Below are 19,110 nucleotides of genomic sequence, written 5' to 3'. Positions count from 1 at the left end.
CTGAAGCGAACGGCGCGGCGCGCGGACGGTTGGTCCGGCTCGGGCCACGCGCGCCGGGGCGCGCGCGCGCGGTAGACGGGGGTTCCCCCCTCGGCCCCACACACGCACACAGGTGGTGCCAGGCCGGAGTCCTCCGGACGCTTCGGATCGCGGAGCGGGGAGGAGAGGCAATGGCTGGCAGGTCCAGGCCCGGGAGCGGGAGGCGGAGCGCATCCCCAGCCTCCTTCCTGGACACGCAGCCCGAGAACGAGCATCCTCCGAGCAAACGGGCCCGGGGCTGCTCGGCGGGCCTGGGCCCGGACACCGAAGACCCCTTCGGCGAGCATGGGGAACTGACGGCCGACGATCTGGAGGAACTCGACGTCCTCGCGTCCCAGGCTTTGAGTCAGTGCCGGGCAGAGGCCCGAGACATGTCTAGTGAGTGTTCTTGGGGTGTCTTGTGCATCCCCCCCCCACCCTGCCTGCCTCCTCTTCCTCACACTCCCACCCCACCTAGGCGGGTGATCACAGATCTCAGCCCCCATCTGTGGAGGGGTGGTGATCGCAGAACCCCGTGGCCAGAGTCACCCAGATTTCAGCCGCGATGGTTGTGTTCCGGAGGAGCCTTTGATTTGGGAGGAGAGATCCGGAATGTCATCATCGCCACAGTTTGCACGTAGAGAGAGAGAGAGAGAGAGATTCACATTTTTTTTTTCACTTCCTTCTCGCAAGTGTCTGGCACTGCGTTCTTGGTTCTAAGCAGAGATCTTTGGAACACAACTGGTAGCACCATCAGAATCGTCACTGCTGCGAGAGGCTTTAGTTCTTAGGAGGTCTACTGCCAGGACTGGCACGAAAGAGAAGACAAACAGACTGCTATATGTGTTAGATTGCTAAATCTTTTCCTACGTCTGAGTGTGAGAGAGACAGACAGACTGACTTGACTCATTCCTGGGCCTTCATTCTCAGGGTCTGGGTGCTATCCCTGATCTTTGGCTCAAGGCTAGTGCTCTACCACTCAAGCCACAGCTCTACTTCTGGCTCTTTTTTTTTTTTTTTTTTTTTTTTTTGGTAGTTTGGTGAAGAGTAGAGTCTAACAGGGGTTGGGAATGTTGCTTAGTGGTAGAATGCTTGTCTAGCATGCATGATGCCCTGGGTTCCATTCCTCTGTACTATATAAACAAAAAAAGTGGTGCTGTGGCTCAAGTGGTAAGGTGCTAGCCCTGAACAAAAGAAACTCAGGGACAGTGCTCAGGCCCTGAGTTCAAGCCCCAGGACTGGCAAAAAAAAAAAAAAAAAAAAAAAAGTCATAGACTTTTCTGTCTGGGCTGGTTTTGAACCTTGAACCACGATCCTCAAATCTCAGCTTCCTGGTAGCTTGGATTTCAGATGTTAAACTACCAGTGCCTGCCTCCCTGCTTTGCTTTTAAGAATGATTCTTTTTCTTTTCTGGAAAAAGTTGGGAAACATTGACTCCTGAAATTTATGTGGAATTTTTTGACAGTCCTGGGGCTTGAACTCAGGCCTGGGCACTGTCCCTGAGCTGCTTTTGCTCAAGGCTAGCACTCTGCCACTTGAGCCACAGCACACTTCTGGCTTTTTCTGTGTATGTGATACTGAGGAATTGAACCTAGGGCTTCATGCATGCGAGGCAAGCATTCTTATTACTAAGTCACTTTTTCAGCCCTATGTGGAATTGTTTTTGAAACAAGGTCTTGTATCTAGCCATGCTGGCCTTAAACTTGAGATTCAAGATTCTGCTACCTCTGCCTTCCAGGTGCTGGGCTTAGTGTCATGTCACCTTCCTTGAATTATGGAATTTTTTTAACAGGTGTTTATAAGGTCTACAGATTTGATGAAATGCCAAAAAGTCCAGCAGGGAAAAACAGAGAAAATACTACAGTTAACGATAACTGTCAATTTGAGGTACTTCAGACACAATACAAAGAACTTGAAAAAAAGGTAACTTTTGGGGTATTTTTGCCTTGTTATTTCTTGGTGTGTTTGGCTGAGAGCAGTATTGGGAGTTTGAACCCAGGGTCTGAAACATACTAGGTAGATATATATCCTTCCACTTGAAACATACTTCTAGCTCCTTTTTTTTTTTTTTTTTGCTAATTTGTTGTTTGTTTTTGTTGTTGTTTTGCCAGTCCTGGGGCTTGAACTCAAGGTCTGGGCACTCTCCCTGAGCTTTTTTTGCTCTTAACACTTGAGCCACAGGGTGACTTCTGGCTTTTTCTGTGTATGTAGTACTGAGGAATTGAACCAAGGGCTTCATGCATGCTAGGCAAGCACTCTACCACTAAGCCACAGTCTAAGCTCCACTCTGGTTATTTTTTTTTATTTTTCCTTTGTATTTATTTCTTTTCTTTTTCCTGAGCCAGCCCGGACCCATGATCTCCTGTTTATGCTTCTTGCATAGCCTGGATGACATGTCTATGCTACCATGCCCAACTTTTTCTGTTGAAATGGAATCTGATTAACTGTTTTGCCCAGACTGGCCTAGAGTAGTGTTTACCATTGTTTCCAGCTGTTGAGATGGAGTCTTGGGAATTTCTTTTTTTTTTGGGGGGGGGGTTGGGGTCTGGTCGTGGGCCTGAACTCTGGGCCTGGGCACTGCTCCTCAGCTCTTCAGCTCAAGGCTAGTGCTCTACCACTTGAGCCACAGCTCCACTTCTGGCTTTTTTCTTATGTGGTGCTGAGGAATCGAACCCAGGGCCTCAGGCATGCAAGGCAAGCTCTCTACCACTGAGCCACCTTCCCAGCCCCTAGTCTTGGGAATTTCTTACCTCAGCTAGAGTCTGCCCCCCTGAGTAGCTAGAATTACAGGGACAAGCTGCTAGTGCCTACCTGTTCTATTTCTGTGCTGAGGATAGAGCCAAGGGCCTTGCATAGATAAGCGTGCTCTACCACTGAAGTACACTCTCAGTGCTCACTTATGGCTTGTTTAGCCACTGTGTGAAATAAATTTTTTTTTTCTGGTCATGGAGCCTGAAATTGGGTCTGGGCGCTGTCCCTCAGCTCTTCAGCTTAAGGCTCACCACTTGAGCCACAGCGCCACTTCTGGCTTTTTTTTTTTTTTCTTTTTGCTTATGTGGTGCTGAAGAATCGAACCCAGGGCCTCATGCATGCAAGGCAAGCACTCTACCACTGAGCTACCTTCCCAGCCCTTGAAATAAAAATTTTTTTACACAACCATCTAGATTCATCCCCAATAAATGAAAGAAGGTTGGGGAAAGAAAGCTAGATGATGTAGACTGAAAGAAACCAAAGAATAAGATTGCTAACCTCAAGCAAGGCAAGAAAACACTGTACATCAGACCAAACACAAATACCAACTAAGATGAAAGTATGAAAGTATAGCATAGGGATTTTGTTTTGCTGGTCCTGGATCTTGAACTCCATACCTGGGTGCTGAACTAGGAATGTGGCTTAGTGGTAGAATGCTTGCCTAGCATTTATGAAGCCCTGGGTTCCATTTCTCAGTACCACATACACAGGAAAAGCCAGAAGTGGCACTGTGGCTCAAGTGGTAGAGTGCTAGTCCTGAGCAAAAGAAGCTCAGGGACAGTGCCCAGGCCCTGAGTTCAAGCTCCAGGACTGGTTAAAACAAAAAGAAGACCTGGGTGCTGGGTGCTGGTAGAATTAGTGCTTTATCGTTTTGAACCATAGCTCCAATTCCAGATAAGAATTTCACAAACCTTCCTGCTCAGGCTAGCTTCAAATCATGAGCCTCAGATCTCAGCCTCCTGAGAAGCTAGGATTATAGGCGTGAGCCACCAGTGCCCCACTGTTCCTTAACTTTTTCTTTCAAGGCTAGCACACTACTGCTTGAGCCACAGCTCCACTTCTGGCTTTTGCTAGTTTACTGAAGTAGCTAGGATTAAAGGTGTGAGCCACTAGCACCAGGCTAGCATGTTTAAGTGAAGAACATGACATCATAGTAATTACTATTTTATTAAATTGCAAGAAAGAATCTCAGGACAGTCTTCAGGCCCTGAGTTCAAGCCCCAGGACTGAAAAAGAAATAAAGATTCGTTGTACTAAAAAACTGAGCAGAGTGCTGTAGCTGAAGCCTGTAATCCTAGGTACTCAGGAAGCTGAGTTCTGAGGATCCTAGTTTGAAGCAGCCTTGACAGGAAACTAGAGGAGACACTTATCTCCAATAAACTACTTTTGAAAAAAAAAAAAAGAAAAGCTAGAGGTAGCACTGTGGTTCAAGTGGTAGAAAGCTAGCCTTGAGCACAGAGAGGCTCACAGAGCCTGGCCCAGAGTTCAAGCAAACAAAAACAAAACAAAACAAAAAAATATGTGAATGCCAGAGGCTGCTGCTTTATGTCTATAGCTACATAAGAAGTTGAGATCTAAGGATCTTGCTTTGAAACCAGTCTGGGCAGGAAGGCCCATGAGACTCTTATTTCCAATTAACCACCTAAGAACCAGAAGTGAAGCTGTGGCTTAAAGTGTTAGAGCACTAACCTTGAGCAAAAAGAGCTCAGGGCCAGCGCCCAGGCCTTGAGTTCAAGCCCCAAACCCAAAACCAAAATACTGACATGTTGAATTAAAACTCCTTTGTGGGGCTGGGAAGTTGGCTCAGTGGTAGAGCGCTTGCCTTGCATGCCTGAGGCCCTGGGTTCGATTCCCAGCACCACATAAGCAAAAAAGCCGGAAGTGGCGCTGTGGCTCAAGTGGTAGAGCACTAGCCTTGAGCTGAAAAGCTGAGGGACAGTGCCCAGGCCCAGAGTTCAGGCCCCACAACCAGACACACACACAAAAAAAAACTCCTTTGTACAGATTACTTACAGGTAGTTAAAAAAAATAAAATAAAATGATAAATTAAATGAATTTTTAAAAATTAACTCAGGGACATAATATGGAGTCTTAAGTTTTGTGAAGAATTTGACTGTTAGAGCCTGAAGATTCTGCACAGGACAAGTGATATGTGCACAGGTACATGCTTACACTGTGGTGTTCATTTGGAATTCACAGCTGAAGACAATGGAAGAAGAAATCCTCATTAAGAATGGAGAGATTAAAATTTTGCGGGACTCACTCTTTCAGACAGAATTGGTTCTTGAAGAACAGAGAAAAGCACAATTTCTTCTTGAGCAAGAAAAAAGCCAAGTACTTAGTGAAAAAGAAAAGGAATTCTCCAAAAAGGTGAACGGGAGTGTATTTGTTTTATATGCTACGGACAGAAGTTTTTTGCCTGCTTGTTGAGTTCCTCTAGAAGCAATGACCAATGTTAACTGTAAATCTTCAGGGAAATTTCAGAAGTTGTTTGTCTTAGATACTTCCTGCTTAGGGAGCTGGTGGCTCACATTTGTCATCCTAGCTACTCAGGAGGCTGAAATATAAGGATCGAAGTTCGAAGCCAGCCTGGGCAGAAAAGTCCCCCTGAGACTCTTAGCTCCAATTAACCACTTAAAAACCAGAAGTGGCTCTGTGACTCAAGTGGTAGAGCATTAGCTAGCCTTGAGCACAAAGAGGCTCAGGGACAGCACTCAGGCCCTGAGTTCAAACCCCATAACCAATAATAACAAGAACAAAAAATACTTTCTGCTTTTGGTGAATACCATATACTTTTTTTTTTTTTTTTGTCAGTGGGGGGGCTTGAACTCTGGGCCTGGGCGCTGTCTCTCAGCTCTTCAGCTCAAGGCAAGCGCTCTACCACTTGAGCCACAGCGCCACTTCTGGTTTTCTGGTGGCTTATTGGAGAGAAGAGTTACAGACTTTCCTGCCTGGGCTGGCTTTGAACCCTGATCCTCAGATCTCAGCTTCCTGAATAGCTAGGATTATAGGCATGAGCCACCAGCAGCTGGGACCATATACTTTTTTTTTAGACTCTGCATATGGTTTAGGGCAAACAGGCTTAAGACTCTTCTGGAAAGTCAGGAACTCAGTTAACCTATCTTAGACCAAAAGGAAATATATTGATGTATTGGCTTCTATTTCCAAGTCTTTTTTTTTTTTTTTGCTGTTCCATGAGCTTGAACTTATGGGCTTGGGCTGGTTTTCTATCAATTGAACCACAGTTCCACTTCCAGCTTTTTAGTATTAATTAGAGATAAGACTCTCACAGACTTTCTTCCTGGGCTGGCTTTGAACCTTGATCCTAGATCTCAGCCTGAGTAGCTGGGATTACAGGCATAAGTCACTTGTGTCCAGCCAAGTCTTCTATTTCTTTCTTTCTTTTTTGTCAGTCGTGGGCCTGAACTCTGGGCCTGGGTGCTGTCCCTCAGCTCTTCAGCTCAAGGCTAGCACTCTATGACTTGAGCCACAGCGCCACTTCTGGCTTTTTCTGCTTCTGTGATACTGAGGAATCGAACCCAGGGCCTCATGCATGCAAGGCAAGCACTCTACCACTGAGCCACCTTCCCAGCCCCGTCTTTTTCTATTTCTAAGGCATTAGAAATTAAATGACTTGAACTTCCATGGACACATTTTGAATCTCTGTGCTATAGACAGGTTCCATAGTTATGACTCTTCTGTTCTTATAGTCATATTTTTTTTTTCTTTTTTCCTTCTTTTTTTTTTTTGCCAGTCCTCGGGCTTAAACACAGGATCTGGGCACTGTCCCTGAGTCTCTCTGTATTAAAGGCTTGTGATCTACCACTTGAGCCACAGCACTACTTCCAGCCTTTTCTGAGTAGCTTATTGGAGATCAGAGTCTAATGGACTTTCCTGCCCGGGCTGGCTTTGAACTGGGATCCTCCAGATCTTAGCCTCCTGAGTAGCTAGGATGACAGGTATTAGCCACCAGCACCTGGTTTGGGTCTTCTTTTATACAGGGTTTGGGTAAGGCTTTCAGATCCTCTGCTCATACTTTCAGAACATGGAGTTGTACACCACTAAGTTGATTAAAAGACCCACAGGTGTGGTGGTTTATACCTAGAATCCTATCTAAATAGGATTCTAAATAGGATCCTAAGATGCTGAGGAGGAAGAATTAAGAGTTTAAAATACTCTGGCCTACATAGCAAAACCCTGTCTCAAACAAACAAACAAAAAAGATCGACTTGTTACTGGTGAGCCTGTGGCAACTTGCCAGTCTCTGTGCTTAACATTTTATATTTATTCTACTTAATCCCCAAGTATGATGAAGAAAGGGCTGCTATTTAAATCCTCACAAATCTCCTCCACAGTAGGTAGCATCAAATATCTGTCTAGAATGCCATGCTGCCTTTCAGGGAAAAATGGGTGACATTTGATATTTTAGGACATTTATCTCAGAGCAAACTTTCCTATGCATTATCATTTTTCTTTTATTAGCTTGGAATTTTAGCCAAGAGATTTTTTTTTCTTTTTTTTGGGTCAGTCGTGGGGCTTGAACTCTGGGCCTGGGCGCTGTCCTTCATCTCTTCAGCTCAAAGCTAGTACTCTACCACTTGAGGCACAGTGCCACTTCTGGTTTTCTAAGTTGGAGATAAGAGTATCATGGACTTTCCTGTCTGGGCTGGCTTTGAACCATGATCCTCAGATCTCAGCCTCCTGAGTAGCTAGGATTACAGGCATGAGCCATCAAAGCCTAGCTTAGTTGTGGGGTTTGAACTCGGGGCCTGGGTGCTGTCCCTGAGTTCTTTTGCTCAAGACTAGTAGTGCTCTACCATTTGAATCAGAACACCATGTATGGTTTTCTGGTGGTTAATTGGACATGAGTCTCACAGAATTTCCTGCCTGGGCTGGCTTTGAACCGTGATCTTCACATCTCAGCCTCCTGAGTAGTTAGGAATACAGGTGTGAGCCTCTGGAGCCTGGCTGTGATTTTTTTTCTGTGTGTTTGTGTTGATGCAGTACTACATGTTTCTTTTGCTCTCTAGCTCCAATCCCTGCAGTCTGAACTCCAGTTTAAAGATGCAGAAATGAATGAATTAAGGACAAAACTTCAAAACAGTGAACGAGCAAATAAATTGGCTTCTCCCTCTATTTCCCATGTCAGGTAAGAATGGAGCAGTTTTACATTGGTTAACAAAATGTCCACATAAGTCAGTCACTGGTGGCTCATGCTTATAATCCTAGTTACTCAGGAGGTTGAGATCTGAGGATTGTGATTCAAAGCCAGCCTGGGTAGGAAAATCCATGAGACTCTTACCTTCAATTAATTGCCAAAAATGCCAGAAGTAGAGCTGTGACTCAAGTGGTAGAGTGCTAACCTTGAGTAAAAGAAACTTAGGGACAGTGCTCAAGTCCTGATTTCAAGCCCCAGGACTGCTCAAAAAACAAACAAACAAACAAAAAGAAAATGTCTGCATAATGATACTTGTCAGGCTGGTCTTCAATGAAACCCATCTAGACTCTACCACCTGGACAGAGTTTTTCTTTATACAGATTCCAAGATTGTTTGGATGAGGACAAAGTTCTCTAAAAGTACTTTCTGCTTTGCCGGGCGCCCGTGGCTCAAGTGGTAGAGTGCTCACCTTGAGATGAAGAGCTGAGGGACAGCGCCCATGCCCAGAGTTCAAGCCCCACAACCGACAATAAAAAGAAAGAAATTTAAGGGGCTGGGATGTAGCTTAGTGGTAGAGTGCTTGCCTAGCATGCATGAAGCCCTGGGTTCAATTCCCTAGTACCACATAAATAGAAAAGTCCAGAAGTAGCTCTGTGGCTCAGTGGTAGAGTGCTAGCCTTGAGCAAAAGAAGCCCAGGGACAGTGATCAGGTCTTTGAGTTCAAGCCCCAGGACTGACACAAATAAATAAACATAATTCCTTCAGCCTAGACAGCTGAAACGATAATTGCCAAATTTTAGGGATAGATCAGCCTAACATTTTTATGTAATTTGTTTATTACAACAGGTTATTGCCTAAGTATAAGTGTATTCCAGACCTATTTAGCATATTTTCTGCTCATTGGCTTCCCTGAGATTTTTCTCTAACAGCTCCTCCTCTTGCTATAAAATGGCTCTACCCGATCCAGGCACCGGTGGCTCACACCTGTCATCCTAGCTACTCAGGAGGCTAAGATCTGAGGATCGTGGTTCAAAGCCAGCCCAGGCAGGAAAAGTCTGTGAGACTTTTATCTCCAATAAACCACCAGAAAACTGGAAGTGGCACTGTAGCTCAAGTGGTAGAGCACTAGCCCTGAGCTGAAGAGCTCAGAGACAGCACCCAGTCCCAGAGTTCAAGTCCCATGACTAACCAAAAATAAAAAGGCTCAGCCTGTTAATGGTCTGTGCTATGCTGTGCATTCTTCTACCTCAGCAATTTGGCACTGCAGGTGTCAGTCTTAATATCTGAACTGTGTTAGGGCTTTTCTGCTCATAGTGGTCAGGGTGGTTTTGTTTGTTTGTTTGTTTTACAAGTCCTAGGCCTTGAACTCAGCTTGGGCACTGTCCCTGAGCTTCTTTTTGCTAAAGGCTAGCACTCTATCACTTGAGCCACAGCACCACTTCTGGCTTTTTCTGCTTATATGGTACTGAGGAATCAAACCCAGGACTTCATGCACGCTAGGCAAGCACTCTACCAGTGGCCACCTTCCCAGCCCAATCAGGATGTGAAACGCAACTTCTTTTTCCAGGTAAGTTAGAAGAGCTAAGGAAAGTCTGTCCTCACATATCAATTACATGGAAGGCCCCAGGGTTGTATAATCAGATCAGAGGCTAAATCAGATCGGCTTCTAAAGACATTAGTGCTAAGGAGCTTGCTTAACTTTCACACCTTATCTCTCTCTCATAGTGGGCCTTGAACCCAGGCTCTCATTCATGCTAAATAAGTACTCATGCACTTTTTTTTCCTTTTTGTGTCAGTTGTGGGGCTTGAACTCAGGGCCAGGGTGATGTCCCTGAGCCTTTTTTTGTTGTTGTTGTTGGCTGTGGGGCTTGAACTCTAGGCCTGGGCGCTGTCCCTGAGCTCTTCAGCTCAAGGCTGGTGCTCTACCACTTGAGATAAGAGTCTCATGGCTTTTCCTGCCTGGGCTGGCTTTGAACTGTGATCCCCATATCTCAGCCTCCTGAGTAGCTAGGATTACAGACGTGAGCCACTGGCACTTGGCATCAGACTCTTATTTCCAGTAAACCACCAGAAAACCAGAAGTGGCGCTGTGGTTCAAGTGGTAGAGCGCTTGCCTTGAGCTGAAGAGTTGATGGACAGCACCCCAGGCCCAGAGTTCAAGCCCCATGACTGACAAAAAAAAAAAAGAATAAAATCCTTTGGGTCAACATACTCACACATGAAAAGTTCAAATTTTGTTGGAAGTTTTATAACTCAATCTTTTAAGTGGGGTTAGCCAAATTCTGACTGGGATTTCATGGCTAACTTGTTCCAGTCCTAGGAAAAATCCTCCTGTGGTTGTAAAGCCAGAAGCATGTTCGCCACAGTTTGGAAGAACACCTTTTCCTACAAAGGAGTCTTTTAATGCCAACATGTCTATTCCTCACCAATGCCAAACAGAGCAAAGATACAAATCTGTGAGCAGACAGGGTAAGTCAAGACTAATTGATTGCCGGGTAACAGATTGTTGGGGTTTCAAAACAACCATCCTTATTTATTTTCTCCCCATTTCTATGGGTCAGTCGTCACAGGGGTCAGTGGGGTACAGCTTACCTGTTCCCAGCTGATGGGGCAATCCTAGAAATCTGGCGGCTGGAGGATCTGTTTCCAGGTGACTCATTCACATGGCTGAGGACTTACTTCTTCTAGAAAGATCATCTACCAGTAGTTGTTTACACAGTGAGATTGTGCTCTGCTCATTTAATCTTAGAATTTGGGGGCTGAGAATGTGGCTTAGTGGTAGAGCGCTTACCTAGCATGCATGAAGCCCTGGGTTCAGTTCTATAGTACCATATACCTAGAAAAAGCTGGGAGTGGTGCTGTGGCTCAAGTGGTAGAGTGCTAGCCTTGAGCAAAAAGAAGTTCAGGGACAGTGCCCAGGCCCTGAGTTCAAGCCCCAAGACTGGTAAAAAAAATAAATAAATACATAATTTACATATATCAACTCTCTTCTCGCCCTCAATCTTTTCAAATCATTGATCATCAAAACCACTCTTGAGAAACTGGGCTCACATTATTGGTGTTGAATAACTCCAAGCAATAGAACCCATCGGCCTAGATGTGAGTCCCAGTTTACCAGCTTTCCCTGAACTGGGCCAGTTTCCTAAGCTCCGTGCCTCAGTTTCCCACCATGTAAAACAGCTAAGGATAACACTGCTCTGAAACAAATGACCTCCTGAGTAAATCTTTCACCACGGGGTTTAGCCCCTGCTCAGCTCTATATAGAATGTTAGTGGTTACTGGTTGTTGTTTTTTTTTTTTTTACATTTGAAATAAGACAAACAGCTTAATCTTCTTCTCTTTCCTTGTGAATTTCTATCTTACATGAACAAAGGCAAAAGATGTGAGGGAAAGCTGGTGTCGGTGGCTCACACCCGTCATCCTAGCTACTCAGAAGGCTGAGATCTGAAGATCATGGTTCAAAGCCAGCCCAGACAGGAAAGTCTATGAGAGACTCTTACCTCCAATAAATTACAAAACCAAAAACTGGAAGTGGAGATGTGGCTCAAAGTGGTAGAGTGCTAGCCTTGAGCACAGAAACTCAGGGACAGTGCCCAAGCCCTGAGTTTAAGGACACACACACACACACACACACACACACACACACACACACACACACACACAAATATGAAGATGTGAGGGATCTTGAGCTTTTGGCTCTGGTTTTGATCCAAGGTTGAAGACAAACCAGTGTTACGAAAGTCATTACCTTACCTATAAGCATCTGATAAGTGAGTACTTTGGTGCTCAGCTTGATTTACATTTTATTGGTTTCAGATAAGACCCAGGGTCTGAGAATGGACCCCATAAAGCTAGAAGCACAGCAGGAAAGACTTGCTGACAGCTTGTTGCAGAGATCAAACATTCAAGGTAGCAGAATCCCTGCTTTCCCCCCTGCAGGGGCCTGCATAGCTCCCCATTTGCCCTCTGTGTTGGACAGAGTTGCCCTGCAAAAATGCTTAACCTCTGAGGGCCCTCCCCAGCCCCCCAGCCCCCCACTTCCCACTTCTGTCCAGCAGTCATTCAGGATCCAGGCAAATAGGGAGTCTGATTGAATGGAAGACTATAAAATGGAAAGAGCCCATGAGCATTGTGTTTTACACCTGTAGTCCCCACTTCTCAGGAGTAGAGATGGGTGAATCACTGGAGCCCAGGAAGCTAGAACGGGCAATGTAGTGAGTCTCCACCCCTAAACAAATGCCCTAATTAGGGCTGGGAAGGTGGCTTAGTAGTAGAATGCTTCCCTGAGCATGCATGAAGCCCTGGGTTGATTCCTAAGTACTACGTTAACAGAAAAAGCCAGAAGTGGCACTGTGGCTCAAATGGTAGAGTGCTAGTCCTGAGCAAAAGAAGCTCAGGGACAGTGTCCAGGCCCTGAGTTCATCATGCCCCAGGACTGGCCATAAAAAAAAAAAAAGTACCTAATTTAAAAAGGAAGTAAGGTTCCAGTGGCTCATGCCTGTAATTGTAGCTTACTCAGGAGGCTGAGATTTTGGAAAGTCAGTGACATTCTTATCTCCAGTTAACAACCCAAAAAGCTGAAAGTATGGTTGTGGCTTAAGTGGTAGAGCTCCAGCCTTGAGTGATAAAGCTAAGGGACAGTCCCCGGGCCCTGAGTTCAAGTCCCTATACTGACATACACATACATACATACAAAGGTAGATCCTAGAGCTTTTGCAACCCTAGACAACCCTAGACTACTACTTAGTAGTAACTTAGGAAACAGCTGCTATCTGAAGAACCTACACTCTTTTTCCTTCTGAGACTGTAGAAAAGGTCTCCTTAAGCCAGGTGCTAGTGGTTCACACCTGTAATTCTAGCTACTCAGGAGGCTGAGATCTGAGCATCATGGTTCAAAGTCAGCCTGGGCAGGAAAGTCCATGAGACTCTTCTCTCCAATGAACAATCAGAATTGGTGCTGTGGGGCTGGGAAGGTGGCTCAGTGGTAGAGCGTTTGCCTTGCATGCCTAAGGCCCTGGGTTCCATTCCTCAGCAGCACATAAGCAGAAAAAGCCGGAAGTGGCGCTGTGGCTCAAGTGGTAGAGCACTTGCCTTGAGCTGAAGAGCTGAGGGACAGCGCCCAGGCCCAGAGTTCAGACCTCACAACCGAGAAAAAAGAAAAAAGAAAAGGTTTCCTTAGTCAGGTATAGTGGTGCATATCTGTAATCCCAGCACTCAGGAGGCTAAGGCAGCAGGATCTCAAGTTCAAGACCAGCCAGGGTTACAAATAAGATCAAGGCCAGCCTGGGATACATAACAGGACCCTGTCTCAAAAAAAAAAAAACAAAAAATCAAACACGAGGGGAAAAATGAAAAGATCTCCTGTGTCAGAACCTTCTAGAATCACCTTGTTTTCTACAGGTTCCATTTTGATAAACCTGCTCCTGAAGCAACCTTTGGTCCCAGGATCCTCCTTAGGTCTTTGCTACCTGTTGAGCAGTTGTTCGGAGACTCCCGCTGGCACCTTCATGAAGCCACCAGGGCTTGGCAAGTAAGCATAAGACAGACTCCTGAAATGCTTGTCTGGGGGCTGGGAAGGTGGCTTAGTGGTAGAGTGCGTGCCTAGCATGCATGAAGCCCTGGGTTCGATTCCTCAGCACCACAAACACAGAAAAAGCCGGAAGTGGCATAGTGGCTCAAGTGGTAGAGCACTAGCCTTGAGCACAAAAGCTCAGGGACAGCGCCCAGGCCCTGAGTTCAAGCCCCAGCATGTGCACATTCAATCAACCAACCAATCAATCAATCCATCAATCAATCAATGCTTGTTTGGGAAGGAGTTTCCTGGTTAATTTCCCTAACCTGTTGGGCAGTGAAGGGAGTGAGTGAAAGGTGAATGGAGAATTTGCCAGGCAGGCAGTTTGGAGATTTTGACCTTTTTTTTGGCCAGTCCTGGGGCTTGAACTCAGGGCCTGCACACTGTCCCTGAGCCGCTTTTTGCTCCCTCTCCCACTTGAGCCACAACGCCACTTCCGGCTTTTTTCTGTGACTGTGGTACTGAGGAATCGAACCCGGGGCTTCATGCATGCTAAAGCTAGCACTCTACCACCGAGCCACCTTCCCAGCCAGCCTTTGACCTTTTTCTGTTTTCTTTCATTACCAGTACCCTGGCCAGGATCTCAGGCCTCAGGACCCCTGGGGGCCCCAGTGGGTCCTTTTCCCCCCCTATCCTGAGAGAAGCCCAGAGTCTAGCCTTCGCTGGATTGAATCTAATTGCCAGAAACGAAGACTCCCCAGATGACAGCTCAGCCGAGGAAAGCCAAAGGGCCTTTCCACTCTGCCAACTGCCAGGCGCCATCTACCTCCTGCCCCTGGTGCATTTCTTCCTCACTTTGCACTGCCAGGCGCTGCAGGACGTAGCAGCGGCTAGGAGGAGCGGGGTGCCCGGAGATTCTCCGACACGTGCCCCTTGTGCAAGGAGTTCGGGTGGAGAGGCCAGCCCCGAGGACTTGATGTGCAGCGTGGAAGGCTTGTGTGTGGCCTCCCTGAGCATTCTCCACCATCTCGTGTGCCACAGCCGCGCCGTCGTCTGCCTGTTACTCTCAGGAATGGGGGAAGGAAACGGGAGTTGGGTTCACAGACTGAGCTGTGCAGATATGACCTCAGCCCCCAGGGGGTCAGCCGACCACTCAGGACAGCACCCACTCTTGAAGATCCTGCTACACCTGGTGACCTTCTCCTCCACACCAGCAGGTTCCTTGCAAGTCAGTGTCCTGAGCAAGTGTCTCAAGGTTTTGGTGAAATTAGCCGAAAACGCTTCCTCTGATTGCTTCCCCAGGTACAAAGTAGCATAAGAGGCAGGGATTAGACATGTGCGTCCTCCTGATCCCTTGCGGTATAATGCCTGGGTATTAATAATCATGTAATAATTATATAACTTATAAAAGGTATTAGAGGGCTGGGAATGTGGCATAGTGCTAGAGTGTTTGCCCAGCACGCATGAAGCCCTGGGTTCAATACCTCAGTACCACAGACACAGAAAAAGCCAGAAGTGGTGCTGTGGCTCAAGTGGTAAAGTGATAGCCTTGAGCAAAAGAAGCTCAGGAACAGTGCCCAGGCCCTGAGTTCAAGCCCCAGGACTGGCAAAACAAAACAAATCAGTTCCCCCCCCCAAAAAACATGTGTGTGTGTGTGTGTGTGTGTGTGTGTGTGTGTGTGTGTGTGTGTGTGTGTGTGTGTGTGTGTGTGTGTGTGTGTGTGTGTGTGTGTGTGTGTGTGTGTGTGTGTGTGTGTGTGTGTGTGTGTGTGTGTGTATATACACATACATATATACGTCAAAATAGCCTACTATCTCTTCTGTGTGTCTTTGCCCAACTAGAATTTGGTTTGTTTTTTTTGAGTAGGGTCTCACAACATAGCTCAGGTTGGTCTTAAACTTGGGGATCCTCCTGTTTCTTCTCCTGAATTCAGAGATTATGACTCTTTTTTTTGGGGGGGGGTCCAGTTGTGGGGCCTGAACTCTGGGCCTGGGCCCTGTGCCTCAGCTCTTCAGCATGCAAGGTAAGCGCTCTACCACTGAGCCACCTTCCCAGCCCGGTTATGACTCTTTTGACCAGCCCAACTGTAGACCTACTGTGTGGCCTTGAATATCTAAGCATGGTGAGGGCTTTTTTGAGCCAATATTACCTCATCACCAGCATTCACTGCAGTATAATTTAGAATTTATTTACTTTCTATTTGGGACCTACCCATAAAATTTACTTAAAAAGAAGGTCTTAACTGGTGCTGGTGGCTCACACCTGTCATCCTAGCTACTCAAGGAGGCTGAGATCTGAGGATCCTAGTTTGAGGCCAGTCCCAGCAGGAAAATCCATCCATTTGACATACTTTCAGTAAAGTACTAAAAAGCAAAAGTGGAGCTGTGGTTCAAATAGTAGAGTTCTAGGTAGAGGAAAAAGGGGGGAAAAAATTCAGAGATACTGACCAGGTCCTGAGTTCACGCCCCCTTTCCCCCCCCCCAAAAAAAATAGGTTACCTTATTTTGCAATGGTGGCAGGATCTAATGAGTGTCTTGTTATCTCTTAAACCTCAGCCATCCTGCACATATTCCCAAGATTGCTTCAGGCAGTGATCAGAGCAGCATTTGAACCCAGGTCTGACTGAGCTAAATCTCTCCATCTGGGGATTGTCTCTTCTCTTGCCTCTTTCAGATTACAATGTGTGTTACCAGTGCTGCCACCGTGCCTCAGCCCCCAGACGCCTTTGCCTTGTGTGCTGCTGGCCGTTGAGCTGCTCTCCCAGATTGCAGACAGTGACGGCCTCGTGCAACAGTTCTGTTCCCATTCTGGTAATATAATCTGCTGGGAATGTAGCGTAGTGGTAGAGTGCTCGCCTAGCATGCATGAAGCCCTGGGTTCGATTCCTTCAGTACCACATCCACAGCAAAGGCTGGAAGTGGTGCTAGCCTTGAGCAAAAGCAGCTCAGGGACAGTGCCTAGGCCCTGAGTTCAAGCCCCAGGACTGGCTCATCATCATCATCATCATCATCTGGGCCTCTTGACTGTTTCTTCTGAGGGAGGGAGGAAAGGGCTGGGGCATGACCTGGTTCAGAGCTTCCCAGGGCTTCTACAGCTTGTACCCCAAAGCTTTGGATTGGAAGAGGGATGCTGCTTACGGGGGTGCTGTCCTTTTCAGAACGCTGTCTTCTATTGCTACTGTACTCATACATTACCTCAAAGCCTGACAAAGCTGCCTCACAGACACAGTGGCTTCAGTTGGAACAAGAGGTAAAAATAGGGGCTGGGAAGGTGGCTTAGTGGTAGAGTGCTTGCCTAGCATGCATGAAGCCCTGGGTTCGATTCCTCAGTACCACAAAAACAGAAAAAGCTGTTAGTGGTGCTAAAGAGCTAGCCTGGAGCAAAAAGAAGTTCAGGAGCCGGGCGCTGGTGGCTCACGCCTGTAATCCTAGCTACTCAGGAGGCTGAGATCTGAGGATCGCGGTTCAAAGCCAGCCCGGGCAGGAGAAACCGTGAGACTCCTATCTCCAATAAACCACCAGAAAACCGGAAGTGGTGCTGTGGCTCAAGTGGTAGAGCGCTCGCCTTGAGCTGAAGAGCTGAGGGACAGTGCCCAGGCCCAGAGTTCAAGCCCCACGACCGACAAAAAAAAAAAAAAAAAAAAAAAAAAAAAGAAGAAGTTCAGGGACAGTGCCCAGGCCCTGAGTTCAAGCCCCAGTACTGGTTTTAAAAAAAAAAAGTAGAAGCCGGGCGCTGGTGGCTCACGCCTGTAATCCTAGCTACTCAGGAGGCTGAGATCTGAGGATCGCGGTTCAAAGCCAGCCCGGGCAGGAGAGACCGTGAGACTCCTATCTCCAATAAACCACCAGAAAACCGGAAGTGGCGCTGTAGCTCAAGTGGTAGAGCGCTCGCCTTGAGCTGAAGAGCTGAGGGACAGCGCCCAAGCCCAGAGTTCAAACCCCACGACCGACAAAAAAAAAAAAAAAGTAGAAATATCCAGATGTTCACACCTGTAATTCTAGCTACTCAAGAGGCTGTGATGGGAGGATCACAGTTGGTAGTTACCCTGGGCAAGAAAGTGTGAGACTTATCACCAAAAACAAACAAGAAACAGCAATGAAGGTATGGCTTAAGTTCTAGAGTGCTAGCCTTGAGGGGAAAAAAAAAAAAAAAAAAAAAAAAAAAAAGCTCAGGGCCAGCAGCCAGATCCTAAGTTCAAACCCAAGGTCTTGGCACAAACCCAAATCCAAGACATTCAAGATACTTGTATACTGTTTCTTGAGAACGCGTCTTTCTCTTCTCTCTCTGGAGGAGAATGGGGCTGGGAGGAGATCTAATATGAATTTACCAAGCAGCTACAGAGCTGAAAGTTGGGGTGGGGGGGTTCTCCCCCCACAGATGCAAGTCCAAGATTGTCTTGTGCTGTCCTGGCTTTTTTTTTGGGGGGGGGAGAAGGGGCGCGGGAGGGTGCCTCATGGCTGGAGGTGGATGTCATAAGTAAGGTTTGTGCTGGTTCCGAGTCACGTGACCACTTCTCGGGCCCCTATTGGTGCAGAAAGCCTGAGAAAATACTGGGGGTTTGATCAAACATGCTCTGTTCTCCTTCCAGACAGTCTGGCTCTTGGCCAAGCTGGGTATGCAGACCTCTTGCTCCCCTTTTACTGGGTCTGACTGTCAATGCAGTGTGGAGGTAAGCAGCCACAGCCCCCCATAGGGGCAGCTCTGTGGGTGCCCAAGGGGCCCCCCCTGATGCGCCACCATGTCCTGTCCCCCTCAGGTGGTCAGAGCTCTGACCGTGGTGCTGCACCGACAGTGGCTGACCGTGCGGAGGGCCGGGGCAGCCTTCAAGACTAACCAGCAGAAGCGGACCGTGCGCTGTCTCCGGGACGCTGTGTTGCTGCTACACAGCCTGTCCCAGAAGGACAAGCTGTTTTCTGTGCACTGCGTGGAGGTCCTGCATCAGTATGACCAAGTGATGCCAGGGGTCAGCACGCTTATCCGAGCACTTCCGGATGTCACCGACTGTGAAGGTAAAGCCAGCCAGGGATTCCCTCTTGCTGCCACCAAAGCTCAGAGCCAGTCAGACTTCCAGACCTTAGCATCGCCCTGCCACCAGGGTCACGATCATGGGGACACGATCATTCCACTCAGGTTCCTCTCTGAACACACTGGGTTGCCGTCCAGTCCTGTCTATTGAGTTGGCCTGGCGGAGCCACGGGTTTTCTAGAAACATCTGGATCTGCAGTGCTTTTGTGATGACTTTGCTCGCAGGAAGTAGCTGAGGGAGCCAGGCCTGGACATGGGACTAGTCACTTCCTGTGGGTGCTGGGGGCGGCGAGGTGGGACTTCCTCTAGGCTCCAGCACCTTGGGGTCTCCCCCCCTTTTTCTTTCCCCCCACTCAGAGGCAGCCCTGGATGACCTCTGTGCTCCTGAGGCCGACATGGAGGACACCGAGATGGATTGTGCCTGAGGCGCCGCCGTGCATCCAGCCACACGGGGGCACCAATGCCCCGGCTCTCTTCACTTCCTCCCTGCCCTCCCCCTCACCCCCCCACCCCTTCCCTATTAAAAGCTGTGACCAATTCCTGCCGTAAACCCAGCCTTGTCTCAGTCTGATCTGTTTGGGCCGACCCGGAAGGAATAGAACAGGATGAGATCCCACTGAGGCCTGAGTGCTTCTCCCCACCCCC

At 47.5% G+C, this 19,110-nt stretch overlaps 1 protein-coding gene across 3 annotated transcripts; it reads left to right on the top strand.

Annotated features, from left to right (window-relative positions):
• Positions 1–5: 5 nt before the first annotated feature.
• On the top strand, positions 6–19,010 carry Atrip (ATR interacting protein). 3 transcript variants are annotated; one of them, XM_070017631.1, is made up of 13 exons: positions 6–417; positions 1,811–1,941; positions 4,969–5,139; positions 7,800–7,918; positions 10,242–10,396; positions 11,744–11,836; positions 13,328–13,457; positions 14,067–14,741; positions 16,114–16,250; positions 16,598–16,689; positions 18,029–18,109; positions 18,197–18,449; positions 18,823–19,010. In XM_070017631.1, the coding sequence occupies exons 1-13, from the start codon at positions 171–173 to the stop codon at positions 18,888–18,890; spliced, it is 2,352 nt and encodes a 783-aa protein (XP_069873732.1). In that variant the 5' UTR covers positions 6–170; the 3' UTR covers positions 18,891–19,010. The 3 variants fall into 3 exon arrangements, with proteins under 3 accessions (XP_069873732.1, XP_069873733.1, XP_069873734.1); XM_070017632.1 differs by lacking the exon at positions 11,744–11,836; XM_070017633.1 differs by lacking the exons at positions 18,029–18,109; positions 18,197–18,449; positions 18,823–19,010 and adding an exon at positions 17,442–17,855.
• The last annotated feature ends 100 nt before the right edge of the window (positions 19,011–19,110 follow it).

The sequence above is a fragment of the Dipodomys merriami genome, unplaced genomic scaffold, assembly GCF_024711535.1.
Source record: "Dipodomys merriami isolate MVZ:Mamm:240054 unplaced genomic scaffold, mDipMer1.0.p SCAF_125, whole genome shotgun sequence".
Lineage (NCBI taxonomy): Eukaryota > Metazoa > Chordata > Mammalia > Rodentia > Heteromyidae > Dipodomys > Dipodomys merriami.
Note: the sequence above shows the minus strand (reverse complement) of the source record. Positions and strands in the feature narration are given on the sequence as shown.

Bases quoted from the DNA above. Each gene is read 5' to 3' on its own strand.
- Atrip (XM_070017631.1), top strand. From the start codon at position 171: ATGGCTGGCAGGTCCAGGCCCGGGAGCGGGAGGCGGAGCGCATCCCCA. The intron at 5,140-7,799 runs GTGAACGGGAGT...TTTGCTCTCTAG, and splicing joins AAAAGGAATTCTCCAAAAAG to CTCCAATCCCTGCAGTCTGA. The intron at 16,690-18,028 runs GTAAAAATAGGG...TTCTCCTTCCAG, and splicing joins GGCTTCAGTTGGAACAAGAG to ACAGTCTGGCTCTTGGCCAA.